This window comes from Equus przewalskii, chromosome 29 (genome assembly GCF_037783145.1).
Source record: "Equus przewalskii isolate Varuska chromosome 29, EquPr2, whole genome shotgun sequence".
Lineage (NCBI taxonomy): Eukaryota > Metazoa > Chordata > Mammalia > Perissodactyla > Equidae > Equus > Equus przewalskii.
In genome coordinates this window covers 20,966,727-20,990,260 of record NC_091859.1, presented here as the reverse complement: position 1 = coordinate 20,990,260, position 23,534 = coordinate 20,966,727, and the positions used below count along the sequence as shown (strand labels likewise).

The window sequence follows — 23,534 nt, the reverse complement described above, 5'->3', positions numbered from 1 at the left end:
TGTGAAGACAAGGAGTGGTTATCATATGGGATATTTCCGAACCCAATGACTTCAGAATCTGGTAGAGTAACTACAAGCATTCTACCTTATCTCACTTTTAAATAGTAAACTCCAGAGAAGGGCCACATTTCAAGAAATTGCCTTCACAAATATTTATTCCTTGTCTCAAATCTTTTCTGGAAAGAGATTGCTTATTTATTTATTTAAAGGTTCAGTTCAAGGAAGGCCACTTTCTCTTTAACCAGCATTCAGTCTGCAGAGCCATTCTGGGGTTACCAAAAATGTTGCCAAGACTGTAGCTAAGCTTAGGGAGGTTCAAACCAATAATTTGTTCAATTACATAGGACAAAGCAGGATCCACTGGATGTTAACTTCCTTCTTTTCAGTACGTCTTTTCTGTCAGGGAGCTCATGTAAGTCAAAAAATACAAAATGATTAGAAGGTATCCAATGGCTGACAGTCACTGAGAATGGTGAAAATGGAGCTTTTAAACTTAATCTGCTGCTTTCACTGGTAAATTACCATCTGAGGCACTTGGATGACCAAAGAAAACTTAGACAAATGAATCCAAGGCTTTCCTAGACAACTGCTGTGGGTACATTAACTAATTCTGAAAAACACCATAATAGAAGAAAGAGACAGGAGGATGAGAACAATAATTTTTACCTTTTGGCTAATTCATGTTGCAAACACCAGAATAAAAAAGGTGCACACAAAAAAGATAGAAAGAAGTACAGATTTTATTAGAGACTGCTTAAGCTTGGGAGGAACAACAATAATACAGGCATATGCAAACCTACTGTTGAGTGCTTGTAAAATCCTTTAAAACAGCTGACAAAAATTCAATATGATAAAATACATAAAGTTCTCAAAGAAAGTACTGTGTTAAAAAAGGTTATAATCTCAAGTCTTCAGGAAGGGTAGGAAATGTGCAGGTCTACTATATAAAACATAAGTAGTCAAAAAGTAAAAATTAAAATATCTCTGGATGTTCTCAAATGATATTTAAAAAAATACAGCTTAATGCTCCAAAAGTAGCTGAAGTGAAGGCAGACTTTACAAACCTTCTATGTAAACAAGCCTGAACTCTGTAAGATGTTCACAAATTCCTATTTTCAGTGTTCATATTTAACAAGGTTAAAAAAGAGCGCAAAGGCCCCCAGTACTGAGACCACTTATTGTACACAGACATAAGATGGGTTCAGAGTTCCAGGCTATGTCAGGAAATACAGTTAACTATGCTCACAGATCAGTTCACTGACACATGATTGCTGATGTTAGAACATTTTCACATTTGGGTGAATATAAAATGTCAAATTCTGGAAGAAAGTGAGTATAAGGCTCACCCCTTTAATTATATATAGTTCATTAGAGAAAAATGAATGAGAATAATTGAGGCATAAATTAAGAGTGAATTTCTAAGACAATAAAAGCACTGAAATAATTTGGCTTTAAAAGGAATCAAAATCCAAAGGTCACTAGAATCACAACCTAATGTTTTATCAAAAGAAATATCATATACACGTAGTAACAGGTAGTGTTTTGATTTACACAAACAGGAAAACACTGTGCAAAAAGGAAAACATTGAGAGAAGGAAAACATAGTAATATTTAAAAGGCAAAAATAAGAGAATCCATGGGATGAAGCACCTGTATAACGAATGTAGTAAAGATCTAGTCCCAGGGTTGAGTTCTTCTGTATGAGCCTCAATAGTCTCACAGCCCTATTTTAAAGGATCACCCACTGACCCACTTTTTCTAGTGTGACAAGGCTTGGAGGAACAGCACAGTTTTGGGCTCCTTTCACATGTGGAGTCCCTGATTAGTCTGCAGTGATTTCAAATATGGTCTAAACCCATTGAAATGCCAGTATTACCAAAATTATACATTTTCATGGTGTGTCATAGCCTTTGGATTTGGGTCTTTTCATGTCTTTTCAGAAATCCTGCCCTCCAAATTAAGTAAAAACATGTATGTGACTACAGCAATGTCACAATTACGATGTCAGACCATCTGATGAATAAACTAGGTCAGAATATTTTAAAAATCCAGAGCAGCAGGGAATGAAAATAAAGAAACTTACGAAAAACCTTATTTTGCAAAATACTTTTGTAAAATGTGAGGTATTAACCTATTTCCACTCCATCATCCTTGCTTGTTTTCATCAACCACAGCAGATTCTGAAATGCAGCCTACACTGAGTCTAACAAGAACTACAAACGATGCTAAGATGTGTCTACAAATGACGCTAAGGTTCTTTCCAGATCTGAACCTCAAAAAGTGACCTCAAAGTAATGTGGTGGATTCAATAATGGATTAAAAGAAAAAGCCATTAAGCCTCCAGAAACAAGAACTGAAAATCACTTAGCAGTGGAGCCTGAGGGCAAAGACCAAGGACTTTCAGAAACTATGAACAATTAGTTAAATGAGACTGATAGAATATTGTTGAGTAGAAAGTCTCTGAGAAAAATGAAGCCAGAAATCATTCATTTGGGGGAGAATTTTTTTTGTGGCTAAGTTGTTTAACCCAAAAATAGAAATCTGATAATAAAAGTTATAAGAACAATTTTCCTCACTGGCAGTTAATAATAAACATATTAAATATCACATTTCTATTGTGATAAATTACTATAATGTCAAAGCCTGATAAGACTTTACCTTGTTATCCACTGTCATTCCTCTAATTTTAGAAGGATTAACCAACCAGTTCTTGCTAAATTGTAGGCACACATACAAAAAAAAAGTGAGTCTTGGTGAACACAGGATGTCTAGCCAGCCTCAGGTTATCTTCAGTCTTCACATTCTTGACGTTCCAGGAATGATGCGCGAGTTTAGGTTGGTTCTAGGATAGGCCCAGGGGCCTGGTTTGATCTGGGATCCCTGGGACCATACCTAGAACAAACCCAAACAAAACCAAATTCCTTGGGAGTGCTTTCAGCTCAGGTAGACTTCTGGGCTTTCACTCATATGGACCTCCAGGGCTGTACCAGGACCACACGCCAATCTTTAAGGGATAGGAGTTACATTTCTGGAGCTTTCTGTACGTTGCCAGATGCTAGTACTGTGGCTGAGTAAGCATTGTTTAAGTCATGAACAGAAGGTACAGGTTGGTACAATAAAAGTGCAGAAAACACTATTATTTAGAAATGGACTTAATGTAAGAATTTACTTGGGAGGGGAAAAATAACATGCAATTTCTTAGGATATTATAAAAGAATAAACTTGTAAAAGACATGTTTTAGTTTTAGAAAAAATGTTCAATGATAAACTCATTTGTAGGAAGCCAAGCTTTAGGAAATGCTACAAAAGTGAAAAACGTCAAGTCCAAAATAGTAAAATAATCCCTTATTTTGAGAAACTCTTAGGATATAAATATGAGAGGAAATACATATTTCTACAACAATATCTCATAGAATACATTCATTTTAAAAACAGCATGGTCAGAAGTAGACACACACTGCCCTATTGCAATAGTATCTTCAATATATGCCAAATGAAATTCAGTAAATAGGGATGAAACAAACTAATTTAACTGCTGACAGGTTAAAATATATTAAAATGTATAACATTTAAAATACTACATGCATTTTAATTTACCATACATTTTAGGATATCCACCACATCAACTCCTTATTCATGTTAAACTTTTGTATATGTGAATCCTGGAATCAATTCATCCTCTTTTTGGTTTATAGCAATTACACTGAGTAGAATCACTTTCCTCTCACAGCTACACTCAAAGAGAATTTTTCTCCTTGTACCACCAACCCAAGTTCAGCATCATGACTATCTACTCTGTAAAGGCAGGCTCAACTCCAGAAATTGGTTTGGATCATCTATTTTTTTAATGAATGTTGTATCATAATTCCCTTCCAGTAGCACAAATAACTGAAAACTGACTATGAGGCACAGCCATGAAACAAGCAGACTGATTTTCCAATTACCCTGCATCTGATGGAAGGATGACTCAACAATGGTCACTAAAACACAGTCAGCCTGTTGGTAAAACTAAGTTGTTCAATGCTCTTTCTAGACAGATTTGAATTTTACTTGCAAACATTATAACATGCAAATTTCATGTTTATTTTTCATTCAAGAGAGAAAAACCATCATGCTTATTTGACATATTAAATAATTTAAACATGCAAAATATAGAATGACAGTGGGAATTTAGTCATTCAAATATCTGTCACTGATCCAACACTGATAACTTTTGGCAAGCTTTTAACATACATTTAATCGAACAAAAAAGTAAAGATATTGTCTTAAAGAGCTGCATGACCAAAGAATAAATTCTTCATGGTATAACTGCCTACAGCCTAAAAACCTTATTACTTCTTAATTCTCTGTGATATCAATAACGAAAGTTTCTTACTTTCCAGGGCTCAGCCTACTTCATGTTTTGGAAATGAAGATACATTTCTGTAAAATAACTAAAACCGAAACATGAAAAAAACAATCTAGCCAAAGAAACTTTTAGCAGCATGTGGTATCCAATTCAAATAGAAAGTACTATAGAAAATTCTAATTCAAATGGACTGATTTTAATCAGAGCCAAAAAATTAGAGGGCAGAAATATAGAGAAGGTAAAGTATAGAAACAAAATGGTTCTTTTTGTACAATAATAGCTCTTTTGAGAGCAGATATCTAATCTAGTAACCACTTTTTTTAAAGATAGCAATGAAACAGTAGCAAGAGGTCACAAAATCCACGCACTTAAGTCTAATCCAGTACTTCAGGTCTTCAGAGTCAACGTACTCTTACTTTATACATTACTCTAGCTGTCTTGGTCATCTGGGTTCCAAAACCAAAGCTGACTAAGAGTATTATGAAGGTGGAGAAAGGCTAGTGCTACAGGCACACTTAAGCAAGCAGTAAAATAAATTGGAGGAATCAGAACTATTAGAAAACAAGAAACTGAAAACACAGGGCAGAGAATGGAGCCATTCAGGTAAAGGGGTATACAGTCCTCAGGGTGTAAGTCTATCACAGTATAACAACTAATGCTAATAATGATCATTTTGACATTGAAAAAGATTAAAATGTCTTTCATATATTGTTTAGGAATGCATACTAAGTTTTAAAAAGATTTCCTTCAGAAATTCTTCTAAAAAATTTTAATGCTTAAAGAGGTTTAAGCTCTACAGAAAACTGGGATATCTAGAATGACTCATTCTCCAAACACTCAGCTAGCCAGTTCTTACTAAATTAGCCATGCATGTTTAGTCTCAAACCAATAGCTCTAGAATATAAATCTTGGTGAACAGATAAACTATAAATCACATTATAGTGCTGTAAATCTTAAGTCTGTGTACTATACAAGGAAAAATGAACAAAACCAAAATATCTAACATTTTCCTAAAATATACACAATGATTTACACAAAGATGACAGTCAAATTTTCTTTTACAGCTAAATTCATTAATGGAGAGACACAGAAACATCAACATGTAAAAGCTGAATTAATACTTCAAATGTATGGCAATCACAATAGTCAACCAAGTATTTTCAGCAAGTTCTTAGTAGAGAACTAAGTGGAAACGAAAGTATGCTGAGCAGCCAGACAGGTACCACAAGGTCCATGCACTTTACAGACAGAAAAGCCCCTTAGCCTTCTTCAGTCTACTTACTCTTTATTTTAGACACAATTCTAGCAAGCTTGGCAATCTGGTTTCTCAGTCCTCAGCAGATTAGAAGCAGCGAATTAGAGGCCTAGTGCAGGAGGCAGGCACACAAGACAGCAGCAAAAAGTGACAGCTGATTATAAGGGAAGATAGAGAAACTGTGAAAGACAGATGTAACTCAAAAAGCATAGCAGTGCAGGGTCACGTAGGGAAGGGGCAGTCTAGATCTCAGTAGGCCATGAAGGCGAATTTCTGTTTATCACCCCATGACAGGAACTGATGTTCTTAAAGATGACAAAGAAAAAGTTAAAATTATATCCTAAATACTCTAGAAAAAGTGAAGAAGCAGGAAGCACATTTTAACAAATTTCCCACTAAACTGTTAAAAAATTTAATGATTAAATGGATTCGCCTTGGTTACCTGAAAAATTAACTCATGCAACTTAGTTACCTGTGAATGATGACAGGTAAATGAATTGTTACTGTACTAAGGGCATTTTTTCCATATTTTATTTTCTAAAACATTTGTAGCTTCATTTTCTAATATAAGTGTGAATTGCATAGATATGTTCTTATAAATAGAATTGGAAGTATAAATCAATCTTTATGCTTTGTCTGGTTGTCATTCAGGCATGATACCCACTTCAGTTCAAACAAGTGAGCTGAGCTATACCATAGTCTGACAGTAATTAGTTCTTGTTTCCTTGTTTTGTTTGGGTATAGAAACAATATACTAGGATTAAACCAAATCAGTTGAACTTTTCTTCCTACATGATTTATAATAATTTATCAAAATAGTTCATATTTTACATTATTGATGGTATAAAAGTAAAAGTCAGTCACCAGAATGAAACGCCCTCTAGGGTCCCTTCTAGTTAACACTCCATTGATTTATAATTTTGTGAAATGTATTGGAATTTGATTCTTTATATGCTTTAATATTAAAAGCTTTACCACTTTTATTATATGAATCAGAATATTACTATTTATTTAGTTAAAAATTGAGTTTTTAACTTTTTGACCTATTTTACTAACTAAATATTTATAACCACATCTTGTTTTGCAGACTCAAAAGTTTTATTTCCTTTTTAACTACTTCTGAGAAGCCAGAAATTGCAAACATTATTTAGGAATCCAGAGAATTTTGGTTTTGCTGGAAAAACTCCCCATGACATTATTAGGTCAGCTGCACCCACAGCTTTTCCATGATGGATGTGGGCTTAAATCCATATTCTTAAATTTCCTTAGTAATTTGCCTTAAATGTGTTTCTCCCAACTTGCCTGTCTTCAGTAACTTCAGAAATCAAACTTGAGTCAATGCATCAGTTCCTGATTATTTCATTAGACACTGTTAAGTACAATTAGTTTTAATGAGGACTTAAGAAGTCAGATAATACAGACAACCTGTAAAAATAAGCAGAGGACTGTAAATCAAAGACCAGCAAGAGTCTGGCCCTAGAGAAGATAAGCAGTTTTAATGAAAGCTGGAAAAAAGGGATTTAAAATACAGTAACTGTCACCAGATCTTTACTGCCATGACTTTTCTAACTGTAGGCAAAGCATAAAAATCCTGTGCTCAAGAGTGACCCAAATAAATAGCGTTTTTCATGCATTCTTATGTTAATACTACATTTAAAACAAACTATGGAAATGTTCATATTAAAAGCTGTTAGGATATTACTCCTAACAAGAATTATACAGTCAAAATACCACTGTAAAATCTGGAAAGCACAATTACAAGGTTTCTCCACAAAATATTTTTCCCAGAGGGCTTCTTTTGGATATAGGATGGCAGCTATTAAAACTAGTCAAAAGCCTGGTAAGACAAAGTGAAATATTCTTAGAAAAGTAACAAACAAGAATGCCCACTTATATTACATTGGATCTTTGTTTTATTTCCTAAGGTATTCATAAGAAGAAGAATAAAGTCCTAGACAGAGGTTCTTAGATTTCACTGAACATAAGTATCAGGTCTCATTCCAAAATGACTGACTAAGAATGACTGAGAATATAGCCCCAAATGTGCACTTAAGAAAATAGGACCTCCAATTAATTCTAATGTAAGTGCCTGATGAAAAAACAGAGAAACACTGACTTTTAGATTATTATAAGAGAACAATAGGAATTTTCACAGAAGATAATATTTTATCTTGGAAATATTTTCAAAGATGAAAGAAATTTTGAAAACTACACAACAAAAGAACATTCAATTAAAGTTCCAAGATCCTCGTATCACGATTTCAACAAGTAGAATGTTCATGGAGCTAAGTAACAACTAGTGAATAGAACAGATCAGACTGGAAGATTAGGAAGTCCTGATTAAAATTAGTCTTTCAAAATTAAAAAGTATCACCTCAGTGAGCACTGAATAAAACTGATATAATATTATGAAGATATTTTTCTCAAACTGGTGTAATAAAGAAATAAATAATAAAAGAATTAAAAATTATTGAACTCTCTTCCTGTGTAAGGTTATAGATTAAAAGAAAGATTGCAAAGTTTTTCCATAATTACTTCTTCAAAAGCCAAGGAAAAAAGGAGTTGACAAACTAATTTAAAAAGAACATAAACTCTCAGTATTATTATTTAAGAAATAATAGTCAGTTACAACACAAGACTTTTTTCCTTGGAATTTAGTTAACTATTTCTAAGTGGTAAACTAGGCCCGCCCTAAGATTTTGCTCCTAATGGCATAATTATGGATAAGTCTCAGAATTTTTGGCAGAATCACTTATAGTACAAAGGATCTCTACTATTCATATAAAGCAGAACAAAGTTTTTCCTCAGGATAAAAAATAAATATCCTGAGGTCATTAAAAAAAAAATCCCCTTCGGTATATGAAAATTTACTCACTGGAATTGCTAACTTACAGGAATTCGAATGTGTTTCTTAACTCTAAAGACAATCTAGACTCATTATGTAATTTCCTTTCTAGGACAGCAGCATAAATTGAGTTATTCCTACATTTTCTCCAAATAACATCTATAAACTACATCAGTGCATAGGAGCTATAGGTTTCAAAAAACAACATACTCCTGAAAATATCACTCTTTGAAAATGCAATCACAACACAAAACAGATGAGATCGAACAATTTGGAAAGCAATCTCTTTTAAGAGGTAGTATGTAACTGAAGTATTAAGGAGACAAGGATGCTTTCCAGGAAGCTGACAGGATGTTTCCAGAATTTTATTAGGGTGGAGACCGTACAGCCTCAGGCTAGAAGCCAGTAGCATCTTGACTTGCTTGTGATAATGGCACCCATTATCTCTAGGCAAATTGATAAAAAGAACTTTTTGCAAAGTTGGGGCTGAGGCCTTGGATCCTTAGGGATCCCACATTGACATTATCTCTAGGGTTGGAACAAGAATAGAAAAACATAAACACACAAAAAATTGAAAAGGTAATTCTCAAAATGATACAATGTTTTTCTTAAAAAGATCATTAGGAAATCTTTGAATTAAATAGTGAATACACATATGAACAAGGAAACATAAGAAATACATCATACCCCAAGTACCTATAAAACTACGTTTTAGTCCCAAATCCCAGTACACATCAATTGCATGGATTCAATTATTTTTTATTCAGAACCTGCATCTTTGTTTTAAGACTGGTATAAACAAAAATAAAATACAAACAACTTGTTATTAACATAATAGCTGCAGTTATTAACTGCAAGAATACAGTAAAAAGGAGTCATACTAAATGTTTAATGTTCTTGCAACAGAATTATCCCAGTCATTTCATGGCAGCAAATTCTGGCAAGAAATGATAAATTCATTTGTTATTAAAAGTACTTAAAGAATTTCCAAGATCAATCAGTTGTGCTGCAAACAAAACAGCAGTTTATGCAAAAGAGCCCTTACCTTCCTCTTATTTTCTATAGGATCTGCCATTTACAGGTAACTACTTTCAGATCAGTTGTTCAAAACAAGGTTCTTCCTGTAAATTCACATCTTAGCTTTATATGTAGTAAAGTTACACTCATTTTCCCTTTCCAGTGGAATATCTAGTCTTGAAGCTAAAACACTTTCTTAAAAAAGGAACAATTTCAAATCCTTCGTGTCAATCTTGGGTCTTACTTTTCTTCTACCTCATTTTTATTTTCTTGTATTATTTGTTCTTCCTCCTCATCACCAAAAGTCTGTTCCTGCATGGTGGTGAAGGAGAGAGATCTAGCAGCCACTTCTGCAGCGAGGCCAGCAGTGAAGGTAAAATCCGGTGACAGATGTAGCTGTGCCAGCCTCTGCCTAATGGAGGGCTGTGACGAATCCCTGGGAGTTGGACGGGCAGTGGCCAGGCCACCTACGTCTGCCTGCTGAGATTCATCTTCACTGTCACATTGGTAACACACTCTTTCTTCAGCTCTTTGGAAGAAGACTTCATTTGCAGAACTGTCTTTATTGTTACCATCTAGAGGGTTTTCACATAAATACTCAGTCCTACTACTTATTTCATTGTCAGTTGTGGAAAGTTTACTATTTTCCTCTTCAGTATCATTTTTACCAACTTCCCCCATATCTGAATCCACTGATGGTTCTGAATTACTTATGGGTTCCACTGGGTCTACAGGAGACAAGGATTTCAACACAGCTTCAAAGGGGGGGGGGGGAGAAAAAAAAAAGAAAGAAAGAAAAATAATAACTAAGGACCCAGCAATGATTTAAACTTTACACTCCTAGTAGTTTTTTTCTTTAAAGAACAATAAATAAATAAAAGCTAAATAAAATTTTTTAGTAAAATCAATGTAAATTTGTAAATCCAGAGAACTTTATAAGAGGTAAAAAGCCTAAGAAATGAAGTGAGATGGGGTTTTAATGGAGATTTTAAAACACCTCACATATTCTCATTCAAAATATTAAAGCAGTGGTTCTCAAAGTGTGGTCCCCAAACCAACAGCATCAGTCAGCATCACCTAGGAATTTGGTAGAAATGCAATTCTTGGGCCCCACTCCAGAGCTACCCAAGAGAAAATTGGGAGTGGGGACCAGCTATGCTTTACAAGCCTTCCACTTGATTCTGATGCACATGAAAGTTTGAGAAACATTGTATTAAAGAATAAGCACATAGTTTTCACTGATAAGCTGTCAGATAAAATGCCTAAGAATCCAGATAATAATCGTATGTTCTACACATATATATTTACAAGTTAAAACAGCACGGGGAAAAAAATGCAACATATAATTCAACTTACTTGCCAACCACCTAACAAGACCCTGATGACAACAAAGCCATAACTTCTACACATTTTGTAATGCCACAGAAAAATATAAAATGAAATAAAATCTGTATTTAAGATCAACTACTGTACAAAGCATAATACATAAATATTACATCCATACGGCAGAAGTTGTCCTTTCAAGGAAAATGAAGTTTATTTAGCCCCTCTTGATGTTAGTAGGCAGTGGGTTGCTTGCTAGGCAGTCTCTCCTCCCAGTATGAGGGGTTAGTACAATACAATATATTATGAAGCATGACGGAAGAAAAAAAGTGCGTCTTGAAGATCTGGCGTTTATTTAAAAAATAATTTTGTAAAACGTGTCCATTTCCAAGAAACAGATCCCTAAGCTGCAGTAACTCCACTAGAGAAGCAGCAACAACAGAAAAAAATGGCCACAGCAGGTTCCATTGTAGAATGTCCCTCTCTAATTCCATTCGGACTTTACCCCTGTAGGCAGAGATGAAAACAACTCTGGAAGATGTACTGAAATTTTTCATGGGAAAAGCATTTTATGGTATCAGCAGCTTTTTACTTATTTTCACAAACTAAATCAGCATTATTGCCCTTTCAAATGTAAACTATCAAAGCACATACCTGAAAAGAGGCACACTTCTCTCGCTAAATCTTTGCCCATACTGTCAATTGGATAATTTTAAAGCTACATGAAGAAAATACTAAATAAAAAAAGGACACAAGTTCATATACAGTGCTATTTTCAGTCTTCATGTACAGCTTTAGTCTATAAATCTGTCAGTTCTTAAAGAATGCAACATATATCAGAAGTTGATTGATATTCCTGAATACTGCTCATTAAATGGGGAGATATAATCTGTATAATGGGTCAGCGGACAAGTGCATTTCCACCGTGCCAGAATATAAGCCTCCGGGAGTGGAGGGAGTTTTGTCTCTTGATCCAAGTGCTACGGATATACAGCAGTAAACAGTGCCTCAATAACTACTTGTTGAGTGAATAATTTGCTGAATGAATACTGAGGGGGATAAAAAAGCCCCTATTTAAGGAGACTGTAATTTAATTATAGAGACAATACAATCGACCACATAGAAAACAACAAAGCCTAAAACGTAATAGTCTTAATCTCTGATTTACGTAGGCCCAATATATGAACAAGCAGGTTACAGAAACTCTATTTTTACTGCTCCTGCTGGGAAGTTCTTTTTGGGGGGGGAAGTTCTTAATCTACTATATGCTGTGCTGCTCAAGACCTGCTTTCATTTCACTACTGTGCCCCTCTGGTGTGAGCATCTGCAGTGGTAGGAGAGGTGTCAGAGAAGGGCTGGAGCGGTCAGAGGAGGATTCACAGGGGAGACTGGTGGAGACGACAGCTTGGGGAAAGAGAGAATTCTTGGTAAAGGGATCAGCATGAATGTTCTTCATGAATAAAAACAGCAAGTTTGTGGACGCATAGTCTAATGAGATAAATATAACTAGAAGAAGATATCTTTATTAGAAATAGTGGGAAATACAATTGGATATGACGGACTCATGATGGAGAGGCTTGAAACCAGGTAAAGGAGTTTAGATTTAATATAACAAGAAAGGAACCGCTATAGGTTTTTAAGTTAAAGAGTCATTATCAATACGCTGTTTGAGAAACACCTGGAAGGAGCTCGCAGATACATCTTGTCCAAGGTACATCTGGACAAGGGAGAATAGTAGGGCTCCCAAGAGAAGAAAACCCTGGGGAATTTTCCAGAAGTATAGGTAAGGTATATACTTCTAGTGAAAAAGAGGAAGGGAAAAAGAAGGCAGTCGGTTTTGGGCTCAACCCCAAAATGAGCGTCATGCTCAAAAATGGAAGGGAAGCCCCACTCAACCTTCTTAGAAATACATAGGAATTACTTCCTCAACTAGGAATTAGGTAGTTTGATAATGCCAAGTATTAAGTGTCCCTTCACTCCCTCCCCTGCCTCCCATGAAGTTTGACTAAAGAAAAGCAGGGCAGGAAACATAAGGGAGTTTAAGGCTAATCTCAGGTATTACCAGTCATCCAACTTGGTCCAAATCCAAGTATGGAGACTTTGCGCACAGAGGCACCTCCTCTTCTCCCATCTACTTAAGTGCTCAAATCAATGAAGTAACCTTAATGATGTAACTAAGTGGTTAGGTCTTAATTCATTTGTTTCAATAATGAACATAGAGTTATTATTTTGTGTTTCATTGAGGCATCTATAATATAAACATAAAGATAACAGAGTTTAGAATCTCGAATTCACTAAATTTGAAAACACTCTAATTTATTCAACCCATTGGCCATTCTAAAACAAATTTAGTAAAAAAATCAACTGATGAAAAAGTGTGATTTCATATTCCCAATTTGATTATATACCTACTTTTTTATTGATCAAACTGATTTCACGTCTAGAAGAAAAACTACTATACTTACTGATGGATCCCTAAAATTAAAGCCATAAGAATTATATAGCTAAAGTAAGATTCACAGTTCAAGAAAAAAGAATCCCCTACACTGAGATAAGCTTTTACTCTGAAGTCAGTGCTTACCGTGATCACTAAACAGAAGTTGCTTCCACTTCTGCCTTTCTGCCTCGGATGCTTTAAATCCCAGCACAGATTTTAATTCTTGGAGTACCCTCTTGGATTCTTCATGCTCACGCTTCTGTCTCTCTCTGTCTTCTTGAGACAAGTAATAAAAATCATCCTTTCTGAAATCACTGTCCATATCTATATCATCAACATAAGCTTCTAATTCCTGAAAATGAATACAACAAAAAGCACTTTACTTCAAGCAGATAGTTTCCTAGGAGCATCCATTTTCTTGCACCTACCCATCTCCAAGATTAAAAAATGAGGACTCTCGGCACAGGTCATTAAAGTAGTTGGGCAAACAAAGAAAACATACTTATAGATAAGCTGACATCTTAAAACAACTTAACAGTTGATACAAACAAAGGCTGTGGATAAGAAAGTTTAACAAGTTCAATCATTATTTTTCTACTCTGATACTACTCTATAGATCTAGTCAAGATTACAGTTATTAGCTTTGTCAAAACCAATCAAAATGAGCAGGGCCGGTGGTGTGGGGCAGCGGTCAGGTACGTTAGTCTTTTTGTGGTAGACATCTGTGGTTCTTTCTGACTTCCTAGGAAATCTGAACACTATTGGTAGGTCTGGGCAATATCTCATCCTCTGGTTCTCCATCTCTAAGGCAGAGGGTAGGATTCTTGTTCACCCAGCCTCTCTTGCAGTTATGGTTCAGGAAAATGACTTGGGATCCTCAAGATGTACCTGGATCAGATCTGATTCAGAAGTCTGCTATAAAAGCAGCAAGCATCTTGAGGAGCCCATTTTGGCAAGGATGGTGGCAGATCATTTCCAGAGGTAAAAGTTTGAAGGTAGCTTTCATCATTCAGCAACGACGGAGCAAGTGGCAACGTCTGCATCCAGTGATCTAGGCAGTGGTATTGCCACTGGAACAGTTCTTTTGAGTGCTTTTGGCTGTTTACCCCAGCCTGATTCAAGCTTGATTATCTGGCCCGCTGAAATATTCTGTCAGCTAATGATTTTAATCAATTTCTTGTTTGTTAAACCATGTAGGGTCTCCCTTTGCAATTAAGAATACTGAATAGACAACATGACCTAAGGAAAAGAAGTTTTCCTTAGGAGGAGCAAAAGAAATCTTTGTCAATATCTAATGCAATCATTAAAAACTTGTTTTTTAAAGTGAGGTATAACATACATGCAGTCAAATGCACAAATCTTAACTGTACAGGATTTTTATGTATGTGTATATACTGGTAACCGCCACTCAGATCAAGATAAAAACATTTCGAGGGGCTGGCCCAGTGCCATAGTGGTTAAGTTCGTGTGCTCTGCTTCAGTGGCCTGGGGTTTGCAGGTTCAGATCTCAGGCGCAGACCTAGTACCACTCATCAAGCCACACTGTGGCAGCATCCCACATAAAATAGAGGAAGACTGGCACAGATGTTACTTAGCAACAATCTTCCTCAAGCAAAAAGAAGAACATTGGCAATGGATATTAGCTCACGGTCAATCTTCCTCACAAAACAAAAATAACATTTCCAGTATCCCAGAAGGTACCTCTGTCAATTCACTTATTTTTAATGGGTTTAATCACTTTTAAGTGTCTAAGAAATGGAAAATTAGATACAAATAACAAGAAAATCTGCCGGTAGATTCAATGGATTCAAATTCAAGGCACTAAGAACTAACGATCTGATATAAACTCAATACACTACACTGTGATTTTGAAGCTCATTAGAAACATAAATTCAGGGGCTGGCCCTGTGGCCGAGTGGTTACATTTGTGTGATCCACTTCGGCAGCCCAGGGTTTCTCCAGTTCGGATCCTGGGCGCAGACATGGCACTGCTCATCAAGCCACGCTGAGGTGGCATCCCACATGCCACAACTAGAAGGACCCACAAGTAAAAATACACAACTATGTACCGGAGGGCTTTGGGAGAAAAAGGAAAAAAAAAATCTTTATAAAAAAACAAGAAACATAAATTCAACAACTTATTCAACAATTAATTATCCTATAACTTCACTTACAGAGAAAGTTAGGTAACTGTGTACATGAAACTCTTCTTTGGGGGAAAAAAACAATTTTCACCCTTACCTGCTCCTCGGGGATGGGATCTTTGTCTGCGATGTGTAGAGCAGGCTGCATCAACGGTACTACAGTACAGTGTGGGTTTTCACATGCTGTTTCAGGCTTGGCTTAAAAAGAAACAGGCCGCACAGAAATTAGTGAATATATAATTAAAAAATATTCTTGTTACTACTATTTTGCCAATTTCATAGTCCAACTTGTTCTGATTATAACTTTCATTTAAAAAACAAGGATATTAAAGTTAATAGCAGTAAATCAGTAGATTTACAATTTAAGTTAAATTTAAGCTCTTGGAGGAGAAAACCTGGTTTTCTCCCCCTTCAGCTCACTAAGTACTATCTGGCATACAACTGGTACTCTATGAATATTTGCTGAACAAATCAACTTTTGCTCAAGGCATAGGAACAGTCTCAAGACAGACTATCACCCTTCCTCACAAAAGACAAACTTCAATCTTGCACTTCAATTGTACTATTTTTACACTCAGAAGTTAAAAGTGGAAGTGAATTTCACAAGTAAATAGCTGGAAATGATCACCCAGGTGAGTTCAACTTTGATTAGTTATTTAAAATTGGTATCGGGCTGGCCCAGTGGCATACTGGTTAAGTCTGCGTGCTCTACTTTGGGGGCCCAGGGTTTGTGCATTTGGATCCCGGGCACAGACCTACATGCTACTCACTGAGCCATGCCATGGCATGTGCCACATACAAGACAGAGGACAAGTGGCACGGATGTTAGCTCAGGGACAATCTTCCTCAGGCAAGGGGAGGAGGATTGGCAACAGGTGTTGGCTTGAGGCCAATCTTCCTCAACAACAACAACAAAAAACATCTAAAAAGATAAATAAGTAAACTAAAACTGGTGTTTGGTATCTAATCACAGGGTTACTTAATCTCATATCGAGCTCTCTTTCATCAATTTCTCTCCACTTAAAAAGAAGTATGGTTTTAGCCTCTAGATTTTCACCTTTTAAAAGTAATGACAGATAATTGGTTGGGACCAGGGTTGGCTGGCACGGGCTGGTGTGGTCAAAGCAAGCTGGGCTGAGCTGGGCAGAACTCTCAGTAGCTGTGAGTCGGCAGGAAATGTGGCTTAGTAGGAGACAATCCATAGTGTCAGGTGATTGGTTATATACAAAGGATTGAGTAAATAAATATATTGAAGATAATGACAGCCAAGTTTCTCATAATCAGAAAAAGTAGGTACAAATATAGAAAGGGGGAAGGACAGAATAAATTAAGTGGTGTTGGAATTAAACTGGAGGTATTGGTGTGAACTTATGGTTTATAACACACATGGACAGACAGCTATAGAAATAGATATACGTGTGTTAAATGTATATACACAGATATGTTTCCCAGGTTTGTACACTGAGAAGTGGTAAAAGCAATAACATCCTGGTGGCTATGAGCATATAGCACCCAGATCTTGGTTTCTAAATGCAATCTTCCATTAAAAGGAATGAGGGCTTGGGGCCGTCCTTGTGGCTGAGTGGTTAAGTTCACGGGCTCTGCTTCCACAGCCCGGGGTTTGTTTGCTGGCATGGATCCTTGGGGCAGACCTACACACTGCTCATCAGGCCACGCCATCCCACACAGAAGAACTAAAATGACTTCCAACTAGGTTATACAACTATGTACTGGGGCTTTGGGGAGAAAGAAAAAAAAAGAGGAAGACTGGTAACAGATGTTAGCTCAGGGCCAATCTTCCTCACGAAAAAACAAAAAATGAAATGAGGACCTCTTGGAGACATGGCTGATACGAGGACTGGGGGCAAGGAAAGTATAAGAAAGTAAAGAAGAGCTCAAAGAATGCTGGTGACACAAACCATGTTGAATGGGTTCCCTCTGGTCAAACTTTGGACAATTTGAGAAACAAAACAATAATATAACAGTAACAAATTATGATTCATCAAATAAAACAAGAATCTATGGTGCCAGCCTGGTGGCACAGAGGTTAAGTTCGCACGTTCTGCTTTGGTGGCCTGGGGTTTGCCAGTTCAGATCCCAGGTGCGGACCTCCACAGCGCGTGACAAGCCATGCTGTGGCAGGTGTCCCACACAGAAAGTAGAGGAAGATGGGCATGGATGTTAGCTCACGGCCAGTCTTCCTCAGCAAAAAGAGGAGGATTGGTGGCAGATGTTAGCTCAGCGCTAATCTTTTTCTTCTTCAAAAAAAGAGGGGCTGGCCCTGTGTCCGAGTGGTTAACTTTGCATGCTCCACTTCGGTGGCCCAGAGTTTCACCAGTTCGGATCCTGGGCGAGGACATGGCACTGCTCATCAAGCCATGCTGAGATGGCATCCCACATACCACAACTAGAAGGACTCACAACTAAAAATACACAACTATGTACTGGAGCACTTTGGGGAGAGAAAGGGAAAATAAAATCTTAAAAAAAAAGAAAAAAAAAGAAGAATCCATGCATCCATATTGATATAAATAAGTAAATAAGTGGAAAAGAGGGATGCTTTACTTTATAATAGAATGCCAACTAAGAAGTACAAAAGGAAAAATGGAATTAGAAAATTACTATTTGGCAGCCATCTAATTTAAGCAAAATCTAATTTAAGCAAAAAGTATCAATGGATGCTAAAGCTAGCTGGTGAAAAAAAATTTTTTTTTTGAGGAAGATTAGCCCTGAGCTAACATCTGCCACCTATCCTCCTCTTTTTGCTGAGGAAGACTGACCCTGAGCTAACATCCATGCCCATCTTTCTCCACTTTATACAGGGGACGCCTACCACAGCATGGCTTGCCAAGCCTTGTCATGTCCGCACCCGGGATCCAAATCGGCGAACCCTGGGCCACCAAAGCGGAACGTGCGAACTTAACTGCTGCGCCACTGGGCCAGCCCCTGGGTGAAAAAATTTTAAGCTAATTTATTTTATTTCATTCACTTATAAAATTCAGTCTTTTTGGTATATAATTTTATGAGTTTAGACAAATTAGAGTCATGTAACCACTACTACCACCACAATCAAAATATAGGATAGCTCCAGCTTAAATATTTACTAATGCTGCCTTATCCAACTCCTCATACCCATGGAAATGTTTTCTGTTCCTATTAAATTTTACCAGTTTAAGAATGCCATGTAAATGGAATCATATAGTATGGAGTGATTTGAGTCTGGGTTCTTTTGATTAGCATTAGTATTAGAAATTCTTCCATCTTCCTGATGTATCAGCAGTTCATTTCTTTTTTATTGCTGAGTAGTATTCCATTGGATGGATGGATGAAACAGTTTATCTATTCACCAGCTCAAGGTTATTTGGGCTGCTTCTAGTTTTAGTGATTATGAATGAAGCCACTATAAAATATGAGTATAGTTTTTTGTGTGAATATTAAGTTTTTATATCTCCAGAGAAAATATCTAGCTATGATATGACTGGGTCATACGGTATGTGTATACTTAATAATGGGAAAAAGTTTGATACAGAAAGGATATTTATATAATCTCAAGGTATTTTTTTTACAAAATATGTATCATGAAAGACAAGAAAAGCTAAAGGAGAAGACAGAACAAGAAAACTAAATGCCACGTGTGATCTGGACATACAAAAATATTATTAGACTAATCAGTAAAATCAGAACAAGGTCTGTGCATCAGAGCAATACTATATCAGTGTTGATTTCCTCATTCTGATGGTATACTGTGGGTATGGAGGAGAATGTCTATGTTTTTCAAAAATGCAAAGAGAAGTATTTAGGGGTAATGGGATTTCACGTCTGCATCTTACTCTCAAATGGTGCAGAACATCAACAAAAGAATGCACAGACTCATACACAGAGAGATAAGGCAAATCTGTCAACAACTGGAGAGTCGGATGACCTATTTTTGTGATATTCCTGTAATTTTGAAGTAACAACAAAAAAGATATTGCTAACTAAATCACTTGTTTCTTAAAAAATTCAAACATTTTATTTCAAGTTGTACAGCAATGGTCATTATGAGCGTTTCAGTGAGATAAGTTTGTGAATTACTTGGTCTTAATTCATATCGTTATTACCTATGAGCAAAAGCCACACATACAGTACATAATTAAGAAATGGCGTATCACCTGCCCAATGATTTGGAGACAGTTTTAACAATCATGTTTAAGTGAATGACCAAGATTCAACATCTCAGAGTATGCTAAAGGAGGGGTGAATGGGATACATCTTTTAACACCCAATGGTCTTCTCAGTGTTTCTACTTACAGAAAATGTACGCAAAAGCTCTAGCCTTAACTCACATCAAAAAGTTAATATGCATAAATATTTACACATATCAAAAACCCTTGGCAAATGTATACTTTGTAGAAAAAATTATTCACCATTTACATTTGAGATATAAAGGAAATCTATCGGTAATATATCAGTAATTAGCATGGTAACATTTTCTTTGAAAAAAGTTAATACTTTTACTGTAAGGACTTATTCAGCTTGTTTAAGACATTAAACCAAGTAAGACAGATCTAGCTTTAAACAAAACAATGACTAATAAGATGATAAAGCATTAATTATCTTTGGCAGCAACAGAATTTCTGTACATAAATCTGATCAACCTCATCATAAAGGTCCAAGGTATAAACACCGTATTGGTTTGTATCACAAGTTTAAACATTAATATACTGAACATTTACAAGGAAATCAGTGAAATTAATTAAAAAACAAGTATAAAAGCTGGGTCAAATGAAAGCAGTTTTGCAGAAAACTTCAAGACTGCATTTTTACCTAGCAAGTACAAGGCACTCTGATGTTACCATTAAATAATGGCACTTAATAATACATTTTAGACCCTTAATAACAAATATGCAGTACCACTTATTATGGCATCTGTATACTATTTCTGAATGACTGAAGTAAGTATTTTCTTTTTTCTTTTGATGAGGAAGATTCACCCTGAACTAACATCTGTGCCAATCTTCCTCTATTTTGTATGTGGGTCATCACCACAACATGGCCACTGCTAAGCAGTGTAGGTCTGCACCAGGAACTGAACCTTGGTTGCCAAAAAGGAGCATGCAGAATTTAACCACTAGGCCATGAGGCCAGGCTCCTGTTGAGTATTTTATCTTAAAAGCAAAACTCAGTTTCTGGCCCCTGACTATGAAACTCATTATTACCCTAACTGGAAAAGAGTTTCTGGAAATTCTAATAATTAAATAATACTATTAAAATCTATCCCTTCACTTAAGTTTTTTAAAAAGGAGGCATATGATTCAGGGAAACTTTAAATAATATTAATTTTTTGTTTAATAGAAGGCGATAATAATAGGAGGCAAGACTTTATATTCAGGGTCAATTTGTACGTATAAGCTCAATCTTTTTTAAGTAAACTAAGAAATTTTGTCAAGTCAGTTTCATCATGGAGATAAGAAATACACCTGATAAAATCCTACCAGAGTGGAATAAGCATTTCTGGTAAGTGTATGTGAAAGAAATCTCTCATAGTTACCTTTCTTATCGGTGTTCCTTCGTAGCAGTTTGTCCACTTGAGAAATGGCCTCTTCCCAGCAGTTGTTGCTCGCTTGAACATGGGGCTGAATCAACTTTAATTTCTGTTCTAGGATTTGATAAGCTTCTGACACTAGTTCTTGTGTTTCTTTAGTACAAACAAGCTTTTCAAGTTCATCTTCAAGAATTATTACCCTGAGTAATAAGGAAAAACAAACAGATTTCTAAAATACAAAAAGGAAAATTTATAATTCACAAGGCTTAGTTAAGAAATAAGCTTATAAGATGAAAAAAGTTCTGAAGATGGAGGGTGGTAACAGTTGCAGAACAATGTATACGTACTTGATGCCACTGAATAGTGTGCTTAAAAATGCTTAAATGGTAAATTTTATGTTATGTGTACTTTACCACAATTTTTTAAAAAGCTCATAAAGAATATCATATATTTATTCAACAAATATTTCTTGCACACATAGTGGGCATTTTATGAACTGAAAGGATAGATTAAGTCCATTTCCTACTTATAAGAAACTTATGATTGAATCAGGGAAACTATACATATATAAATACAATAAATATCAAAGTTATAATACCATTTTATTTCCATTTTACAGATGAGGAATTAAGCCCAGAGAGTTGAAGAAACTTGTCTGGAGTCATGCAGCTGGTAAGCTGTAAAGCGGGGCTGAATCCACAGAGAAAGAAAGATACAGTGTTGCAAGAATTCAGAAGGGGAAGTTACTACCAGTTATGGGTACACACAGGGAACAGCTGAGGAAGAGGTATTTTTGAGGTAGCACCGAAGGATTGATAAAATTTGAGCATGTACAAAAGATGAGGAAGGTCATTCCAGATGGTACATGGAAAAAGGCATTTATATAGTTTGGCTAAACTGAAGGAAAGGAGTGCAAAATAAAGACAGAAAAGCAGACTGCAGTCAGGTTCTGGCAAACCCGTTCTATGGGATGTTTTATACAGACTTTGGTCTAAGCTGCTACATTCGGAAACCAGTGAAGATTGTCAGTTAAGTGAGAAAGCAAATATATGCCTTAGAATCACTAATCGGGCAGTGAGCACTCTGGAGGCAGGGAGAACAGTTAAAGGGTTATGTCCTAGTTTAGGCAAGTTAGAGTGGGAACAGCAAAGGGGACAAGTGAGAGGGAGGAATGGAACACAAAACTATTATTTAGATAACACTTTGAGTGTACAGCAGTGCTATAGAACAAATCAGATATGATGGTTTGTGACTGGTATACTCTCTAGTTAAAATATTTTGAGGGGCTAGCCCCGTGGCCAAGTGGTTAAGTTCGCCCAGGGTTTCGCTGGTTTGGATCCTGGGTGCAGACATGTCACCGCTCGTCAGGCCATGCTGAGGTGGCATCCCACATAACACAACCAGAAGCACTCACAACTAGAATACACAACTATGTACTGGGGGAGAAGAAGTAAAAAAAAAGAAGACTGGGCAACAGTTGTTAGCTGAGGTGCTAATCTTTAAAAAAAAAAATTTTTGAAAGGTGACACACCATAACGTGTAGAATATTTCATTTTTAAACAGGGAACATACTTTCCACACATAATCCCAAGGTACAAAGCTCCTCCTTTTCATTTTCATGCCCATCCAGTGTAGCACTCTTCCTTCTCTGAGCCATCATCCCTCATTCTAATGCATTCCATTACGCCCTGTATATTTCTGATTCTATTGCCAAAAACTAATTCTCTAGAGACACTGGATTAGCCTAATGCAACCTTTCCACTGAAATCTTGTTTTCCTCTGATGATGATCCAGCCTTTGCCACCCACTCAGGTGGAGATCGCCTCATCTCCCATATTCCCTGTGGAAGGCAGGGAGCAGCTAAGGCCAGCAGAACATCCCTGCCTCATAGCTTAATTTTTCCTTAGGTCCTAACCTTAACATCAGCCTTACGTACCTAGCTCAGAACTTGTATTGGTGGGTAAAAACTTACCTACTCAAAATGTCTTTCTGACCTTAATTTCCTACCTTTGTATATTATATCCTTCCTCACTCTAGTAAACTAGTCTTTAGATTTTACTGAGACTTCAAATCCTTTTGAACCATTTGTTTATCTTTCAAAATTGATTGCTGCCTTCCCCCTTCCACTTCTTGCCTGCTATCTAGGGCCAAGTACGCCAACTGCAGTCTTTAAATTCCTATGACCCTCCCGATTACCAACACAACATGAATCCAACCATTCATTTTATCCAGTCCTAAACTGCAAGTCTCTGTCACAGAAAATTTTCACTGGAATGACTGGAACCTATACTTTACTAAGGCAGAGTACCAACAATACTACGCAAAGTAGAAGACCAACAAATATAAACTATGGGCCCTACGTTATACTATTCAACTGGGGTCAAAAAGCCTTTCCTGTGCTACAGAAAAATGTCCAAAGCTGCTGAATTTATTTAGAAAGTCAGCAATATGTTACTCTTCAACTATACATAACAATACCTTTTTTTTTTTTTTTTAAAAAAAACCACTTCTTATAATTTATCGTTCCAGTGCTGGCAGATATTTCTCTTAGATTGCAGGTCCCAGTTTAAGAGCCCTACTTAAAAAGAGTTAAAGCAAGCTCATTCTTCATAAACTTCTCCACTTCAGCTCTCAAACAGAA

General features: G+C 36.3%; 1 protein-coding gene across 15 annotated transcripts in view; it reads right to left on the bottom strand.

Moving 5' to 3' along the window:
- Positions 1-722: 722 nt before the first annotated feature.
- The window catches only part of VEZT (vezatin, adherens junctions transmembrane protein), a 75,317-nt gene continuing 52,505 nt past the window's right edge, over positions 723-23,534 (bottom strand). For 10 of the 15 annotated variants that reach the window (XM_008514390.2, XM_070600398.1, XM_070600399.1 and 7 more), the window contains 4 exons: positions 20,900-21,093; positions 15,467-15,567; positions 13,370-13,577; positions 8,793-10,220 (listed from right to left, as the gene is read on the bottom strand). In XM_008514390.2, coding sequence (XP_008512612.2) covers positions 9,706-10,220; positions 13,370-13,577; positions 15,467-15,567; positions 20,900-21,093 — 1,018 coding nt within the window. In that variant the 3' untranslated portion in view covers positions 8,793-9,705. Of the gene's footprint in view, positions 10,221-10,821; positions 11,296-13,369; positions 13,578-15,466; positions 15,568-20,899; positions 21,094-23,534 lie in introns of those variants that run through there. The other 5 variants (XR_011534772.1, XR_011534773.1, XM_070600408.1 and 2 more) reach the window with 3 other exon arrangements.